The sequence below is a fragment of the Panthera pardus genome, unplaced genomic scaffold (assembly GCF_024362965.1).
Source record: "Panthera pardus isolate Hobbes unplaced genomic scaffold, ASM2436296v1 HiC_scaffold_17, whole genome shotgun sequence".
Taxonomy (NCBI): Eukaryota; Metazoa; Chordata; class Mammalia; order Carnivora; family Felidae; genus Panthera; species Panthera pardus.
In genome coordinates this window covers 99,397,168-99,405,455 of record NW_026526732.1, presented here as the reverse complement: position 1 = coordinate 99,405,455, position 8,288 = coordinate 99,397,168, and the positions used below count along the sequence as shown (strand labels likewise).

General features: G+C 37.6%; 1 protein-coding gene across 1 annotated transcript in view; it reads left to right on the top strand.

The window, feature by feature from the left end:
- The first annotated feature begins 3,387 nt into the window (after nt 1-3,387).
- The window catches only part of TINAG (tubulointerstitial nephritis antigen), an 83,598-nt gene continuing 78,697 nt past the window's right edge, over nt 3,388-8,288 (top strand). The window contains exon 1 of the mRNA XM_019457449.2: nt 3,388-3,892. Within this exon, the coding sequence (XP_019312994.1) occupies nt 3,547-3,892 (346 nt within the window). The 5' untranslated portion in view covers nt 3,388-3,546. The remainder of the gene's footprint in view (nt 3,893-8,288) is intronic.

Below are 8,288 nucleotides of genomic sequence, written 5' to 3'. Positions count from 1 at the left end.
TGAGGAAAGTAGGGTGCTTATACACCAACTCCTCTAGGCATTGTTTAGAGATTGCTTCTGGGTCACACCGAGGGTATTAATTCTTTGTTACTTCTGACTTGTTATGCAGTGGGGTGGTGGGGAAGGAGTGGGCTGTGGCCATTAACTCATATAGTGGGAATGTCAGCTCTCTTGTCCTAAAATGGTAAGGATGATAGGAATATGGGCAGAGTGAAAACAATGTATGATACAATCCTACTAACAAATTTAAGGAATTGGATGATAGAGAGGTTGATGTATAGAAACCAAGAGATAAGGGAAGGAATAAGATAAAGGCAGCAGACTAAAAATTATAGGTGGAAGAATTGCCTAAGAACAGGATGATACTTTGTTACGAGTCTGGAAGGAAGATGGGAAAGATGGCTGAAAATATAGATAGGTTTATGGGTTTGATTATAGGAAGGTGTGTGATGAACATTTTTTCTCTTTGTTTTCTTGGTAACCTCAGAGAGGAGGTCATCCCTAGAAAATGATGATCTCTAGTAAGTTAGGAAAGTAAGGTTTGTAATGGCCACTAAGGGAGATAGGTTAGGGAAATATGAGTAGTATTTAAGAGCTTAGCTGAGACAACAATACAAAAATGTGTAGTGGCACCAATTCTATGGGCCCTTGATCATCTCCAACAATACTCAGTAGATGTGTGACAAGGGCAGAAAAAGCACATTGTAGGATTCATTGACTTATTGGATAAATATTTACTGAGTGCCTAATATGTGTCAAGCACAAAATGCTAGAGATAAAACAGTTAACAGGCAAATTACAGATAAATAAAAATTCTGTGATTTTGTAGAACTTAACATTCTGGAGGGAAAATACAGAAAGTAAGATCAGTGAATTAAATTATAGTATATTAGTGTTAAGCACAGAGAATGGGGATATTGAATGCGAGGGCTGGAGACAAAGTGTCATTTTATTTTATTTTATTTTTTTTAATGTTTATTCATTTTTGAGAGACAGAGAGCGAGAGACCATGGGTGGGGGAGGGACAGAGAGAGACCCACACACACAGAATCTGAAGCAGGCTCCAGGCTCTGAGCTGTCAGCACAGAGTCCAATGAGGGGCTCCAACCCACGACTGTGAGATCATTACCTGAGTCAAAGTTGCTTAACCGACTGAGCCACTCAGGCGCCTTGAGAAAGTGTCATTTTAGACAGTGTTGGCAAGGTTTTTCTGAAAAGCTGTCATCTGAAAAAAATACTTGAAAGAGGTGAGCAATGGTGCCAGGTGGATATCTGCTAAGCATGTTTCAGGCAGAGAGAAACACAAGTGTAGAAATCCTAAGATAGGAGTGTGGTCCACATGTTGAGGAATGGCAAGGATAGTGTGATCATTTGGATGAAGATGAACAAGGGGTAAAGTGATATAAATTGAGCCAGAGAGACAGCAAAGGTAGAGGTCCATCTTGTAGAAGGTCTTATAGCCCATGGCTTTTAGGTTCATTTGGTTTTGGAATTGTTTGAGGGAAGATGATGTATGAGGACTAGAGAAGAAAAGAATTGAGAACATTGATGAACACATAGTTTAAATCAACACTGAAGAGGCACTGTGTGGCTCAGTCAGCTGAGCGTCTGACTTTGGCCCAGGTCAAACTCACCATTTGTGAGTTTGAGCCCCACATCGCGCTCTGTGTGGAAGTACAGAGTCCACTTCAGATCATCTGTCCCTCTCTCTGACCCTCCCCCACTTAGGCTGTCTCACTCAAAAATAAATTTATATCATCACTGAAAAGGAAAGGGAATTCAGGAGTAAGCAGCTATAAAGCCTTATAAATAACGGGAGGAGAGTCAGGAAAGAATGAGGTTAAGGGAGAAAAGAGTTCCTAGGCAGACAATATACTTATTAATGGTGGGTTTCATTTATTTAGCATGTGTGATTGTGCCAGGTACTTTGGGTATTATTTCATTTAAATCTGCCACCCACATGACAATTTAAATAAATTCAAATTTTACAGATGAGGAAACTGAGGCATAGAGAGATTAAGCCAAAGACGTGCTGCTAGTGTGGTGACACAAGATTTGAACTCCATTATTAGTCTCTTAGGCTCCAGTTTGTAATATAGTGCCAAATGCTGCAGAAGATTCATGTATGCTAACGATGGACACAGGTGTATGGGAATTGGCAGTTAGGGGGTCCATTGGTCACATGTGGTGAGAACGTTGACAGAATTTTGCTGTAGTTTGGTGACTCATTTTGGGATATGAGAGTGATTATGGAGAGTGATGCCAAGATCATGTAAATTTGAAGCAAAAAACATAAAGGGACTTACACTAGTTTATAGCCAGAGAGGAAGGGGCAAGAAAATATGAGTGAATGTTGTGCGAATTGTATAATTTATGGGGCAAAGTCAGGGAACAAGTCTGAAGAGTTGGAATGATGAATTCGCTTTGGAGAAGATCCTTGTTTTATAGGAAAATAACTGAGGACCAGAGAAGGAAATTGTGAACCCAAAGTCATAAAGCCAATTAAACAGTAGCCAGGGACCATAGTCCAGGTTTCCTGATTGTCAAGACAAGTCCTTTCTGCTAGGCCATCCAGCCACTTGTGCTGAATCATCGTCCACTGGTTACTTATCCCAAATCCAAAGAGAGCTATTGTAGTTAATGAATAAACACAGCATAACAAAACCCACTGTAAATGCACAGCTCTACAGAAACACTAAAGACATCTTGACCTTTGGGTTCCCTTCATGACTCCCTCCCCTGGCAGTTTCTTTTTTTCTTTCTTCTTCTTTTTCTTTCTTTCTTTTTTCTAAGCAGCATAGAGATTGACTTTTCTTGACTATAACACGTCTTCCAGGTACTGCAGGTTCCTACACCAATGCCAAGTAGGAACCTGGGTGGAAAGAACTAAGGTCACCCTCAGGGAATTTCTAGCTGAATTAGGCTCCACTAAGCCTTGAAATCAAAATGCTTCTGGTAGGTAAATGGGCTACAGATGGGAAATCAAGCCAGTGTGTGACGGCATGATTTAGAGCAACTGTTACTGATATGACAGATCCTAGCAGGCAGCCTCATGAAAGCCTGTATTTTAGTTGCAGTGCAAGTATGTGAAATGAATAATTGTGTTTTTGACTTTCCAATTTCCTATACCTTGCCAGTGGTTATTGCAGCTATAATTTGGGCCATGTGTATTCCAGAGAGGTTTCTGATTTAAGAATCTAGATTTTTTTTTGAAGGCAAGCGATATTTGATGTATTTCATCTATGATAAGATTTTATGTATTTATTTTTATGGTGATGGATATTTTTTGTATCATATAAAATATTACACATTTTTAACTGAAGAAATGACAAGGATCTATTTTTAACACTTACATTATCTTGGGCAAATATTGAAATTCTTGTTTAATGTTTAACTACAAGAAGTATACTCAGTTCAAGTAAAGGATCCATTTCAGGATTCAGGCTGAGTTGTCTTGATAATTAGAATTCAGGCTCCAAGGAGAAGCCCCAAAGCCAAGAGTATTGGATATAATACAAAGTGGGAGCCCTACCTGACCTCTAGAGAATGTGGACCGGATATAAGATCTTAATCTTTTCCTATCTTACCACAGAAATTTGGATGGAGAAACAGTATTTATCTCAAAGAGAAGGAACTGATTTCACTAGGAATCACACCATTTTGGAAAGTCCTCGATTCAAAAGATCCACTTTCAAAGGACAATACTGTAGAAATTTTCGTTGTTGTGAGGATAGAGATGATGACTGTGCCACTCAGTTCCATGAGGCAAATGCACTGTGTTACTGTGATAAATTCTGTGAAAGGGAAAATTCTGATTGCTGTCCTGATTACAAGTCATTTTGCCATGAAGAGAAAGAATGGCCTCCTCACACAAAACCTTGGTATCCGGAAGGTAGGCTTTGGGAATGTGTTTAAGCAGTCTCCTAGTTCATTACAAGATCTGTCCAACTCTCTTTACCTCTTTTTCTTTCCTGTCTTCCTCCCTTTTTTAAGATGAAGTGAAAAATGAATATTATGATTAAATAAATTTCCTTTCAAATGTTAAAGTGCTTTGGTTTAGATGCAAGATACCGCATTGTACTAGCACCTTCAAGAAAGTTCTGGTGTGATGGCCATGAATGCTGGTCTGAATCATGTTGTGAATACTGACTCAGTGTATATACAGGTTATTTAAAACTCTGTCTGTCTGTCTGTCTGTCTTTCTAAAATGTTTTGACAAAAGGACTCTTAAGCTCTGAAGCGTTTTTGTGTGTAACCTTTTAGGGGATCTCATGGTCACAGGCCTGGTCATTGGCAGATTTGTGTAACATTTTGCTTATTATGTCACAAAACCAATGGACCTCTTAGCATTAGAACCTGTGGTATAGCAATGCCAGTAAAACCAGTGCAAAAACAAAGTCAAGTCAGCTACCTGCCTAAGTAATACCAAATAGACTTTCATGTGTATTTCTATTTTGTTTTGTTTTGTTAATGTGGGAATTTTTACACCATTGAAACAAAGGAGAACTTCATATAGAATAAGTATAAAAGTCGAAGATTGAGTGCATAACTACAAATAATTCATAAGAGGGATGATGGTAGGTACTATATTGGTCTAATTATAGGAAAATGGTTATAGATGCTGAGCAATCAATATATCCAAGATTTGCAACAAAACACAAAGCAACACACTTTTTATACTTAAATAAAGCCTTATTTTGTTGTTGTTGTTGCCCATCACATCAAAGCTCCTCAGCAGAAATGCAGAGTTATGGTGACTAGAAATTACAGTTGAAGACAATTTAGGATCAACTAGGATTTGGCATCCTTATTTCAAATTTCGGATGCTATTGCTTGCATTCTCAGTGATGTGAGTTTGCTGGTAAAACATGTATGTAATAGGTTAAAATTTCCACAGAACTATCATTTAGACAAGACCTTTGCCTCTACCAATATACAGCTCAGAAAACATCAAGTATTTATTTTAGCCTAAAAAAAGTGGCAGATCCTTTATCAAGAATGGTGACTCTAGTCATTCATAAAAAAATTATTCTAGAATATCTTCACTATGCCAGGCATCGTACTTAGTGCAGGGACCACAATGGGGAAGAAAAAGGCAAGATCTTACTCTCTTTAAATGACAGTCACGTTGCCAGGGAGAGGGTAAGATTCACTATACCATTGTAAATTGTGATAAATTCTCTGAAGGAAATATTTAGGGTTCTGTGAAAGTATATGAGAATGCAACATTAATATGTAAAATACAACATCAGCCTGAGGAGAGTGGCAGTGAGGGAAGACATTTAACAGAGACTCCAGGAGTGAGGAGAAGTGAGCTGATTTCAAGGAATACTGACAGAAATGTGTTGTGGATCAGAGAACAAGGAGCTTGGCTTGGTCCAGGAACTGGAATGAGGCCACAATTTCTGGAGAGTAATGGTTAGCGGAGGTTTGGAGGTGACATGAGATGAGGTTTGAGAGGCAAGTAGAGGTCAGATTATGTCAAGATGTATAGGCTACATTGAAGATTTGAGATTTTATTCTGTTGTGAGGACTCATTGAAAGATGTTAAGTGGGAATAGGGGTGGCCTCATGGGTGTTGAGTCTCAATATTACGTATAAGCTGTAGTGCTTTTGATGCGCTACAGTGTATTTTAGCTTATATGAAACATATAGCTCATTTAGGAAAGGAGCTTTGTTGTGAGGATAGAGATGATGACTGATCTGTCAATGTCCATTTTTGCTGGAGAGCTAGAATTATGCTACAGCTTTAATTTAGCATTATGATTTAGGTAGAATTTATATTCCAGGTATAGTTTTTATTCCATTTGTTACGAAGGGAAGCAATTAATCATTTTTATTTAGTAGTAAAAAGTTCACATTAGACTATAATTACTTCTATGAAGGTAATTTGTTTTCTTTTGTTTTATCTTGTGAAAGTAGCTGGTTGAAAGAAAATAGCACTACACAATATTAAAAATCGTATAAAATTAAAATAGAAACACAATGGTATATTATTTATACCAATTTGTGCATGTATAATGTGACTTTCCTCTGAGATGCTAAGTTGTTCATTCACTGATATACTAAATACTATTTTTCAGTTATCTAATTACATGGTGTTATATCTAGTTCTTTATACTGCAACTGTCCCAGGAGCTCTTTTTCAACCAGTGACTTAAAACTATGTACAATATCTTAAGAGTTATAAAAATAAATATGTCCTTTTTGTATAAACTGGATTAGGGCATACTGGTAAATATCTCTCTTCTGTGTGTGTGCATGTTTTCTTTTCCCCCTTCTCTGATAGTAACTCCTAGTAATTACAGGGTTTCAATGTCAAATACAGGAAAAAAAAGTGGTAAGAGTTTGAAAAAGAACCAAAATGGATTTTTCAGATGAATCTTCTGGTGTAGCATATCTTAGAGAAAGAGTCTAGTATACCATCTGTTGTAAACAGACCTAAGTTAATTTGATTAACTTTTATGTTCATATTGGTAAAAAAAATGTGTGTAAGCCACTGACACATCTGAATTGGATAAGGGCTGTTTGCTCCTTAACCACATTATAATGAAGAGAAGTCACAGTCCAAATTCTGCCATATACTGGTAATTACAAAAATCTGTATTGGTAAGCAGACATAGACCAATTCATGCAACCTGTGTAAGCTTCATGAAGTCTCAAGACCCTGTCCTTAAGAGGTTCCCACATCTTCCTCGCTTGAATAACTTATTGGAGGAACATGTGATAATAACAGCAGTATATCATAATATAATATAAGCAGTATAATAATAGCAGTAGGATTCTGTTACCTTTACAGTGGGTGTCAAGGAATGAGAATGCCTCCTACCCAGTGGCTGGAAGTGTAGAACTTTTTAAAGATCAATCTTAGGGTGGCACCAGGTCTATGAGTAAAGGCTTTTGACCTTAAGAGAAACATATACACTGTTGGGTATAAGAGTGGGGTATGATTTTTAAATATTTTAGTTCATCTGCATAAATTCAATGCTATTAATTTAATCAACAACAGCTGATTACTTATATCCATCATGTTGATTCAAAGCCACTAATTTTACCAATGAAAGCCCATTTCTGATGTTCGTTATACTGATACTCTAGTGTGCATCCAAAAATGGATAATGGAAGCACTTGTAGCAGCTGCCCTGGAGTCTGGCCTTTCAGGGTGAATGCTAGTGTCCATGCCTGGGATGTGGATTCCTGATTGGAGCAAGTAACTGCCTTCCCTAAAATGAGGTTTAGACCAGTGCAGATATTATAATGCATTATGATGAATATTAAAATAAATTACAGACATCATATCATCTTTTTTTTTTTAATCAGTGGGCCAACTATTTCACTCTCCAAATGTCTGATTTGCCTTATTTTGGATTAATGACTGTTCAGTTGCAAAACTCTATTAATTTCAACAGTCATTGGCTTTTTTTTTTCTTTTGTCGAGATGTTCTGTGGGTAACCAATTTGATTAACTCACTCTGAGGTGCTGCATACACGTGTCATTGAGAAAATAAAGCCACTGGTAATTCTCTCATCTCCATCATCCTAAATTTCAACCTCCCTCCCTCTGGGTTACTGCCTACACTGAGTCGGTTCCTCCTCTTGAGGTCTGAATCCTGTCCTGTCTTGTCTTTTCAAGATCTTCACTAGTAAAATCCTCTCTCTCTCCCTCTCTTTCTCTCTTTCTCTCCTAAAGCATCATTTTCGCCTCCTTCTTTCTTGGATCAACTATCAATTTACAAAATATGTTTTTTCTAGTTCCCAGCTTTGAAAAAGCCCTCCCTTGGCTCCATGTTCTTAACTAGCATCTGTCTCATTTCCTTTTTTTCTTTTTTCTTTAATGGTAAAATAGCTAAAAGAAACATCTGCTTCCTGACTTCCAAGTCTCTATTCAATCCATTCCCACAGGATGCCATTCCTTGCTACTTCACCAAAATCCCCCTTGGCAGGGTCAAAGACTTTCACATTGTCAAATGCAACATTCACGTGCCTGTTCTCCTTTTCTTGACCTCTCAGTGGTACTTCACATAGCTGACCAACCCTGCTTATGAAATACTTTTTCTCTTGCTTCTAAGGTTCTACTCTCGCGTGAATTCCCTATTTCCTCACAGGCCACTGGTTACTTTGTTAACCCAGGTACTAATTTCACCTTATCTTATTGATGCTTTTCATATAATGATAATATACCATTGATCTCTTTTGAGTAGTTTATATAATCTGGTAAACTAGTTAACAACTGGTTTTAGTTAACTGAGAAACGTGTGGATTTGGAACGCAAATGGCTACAATCTTAC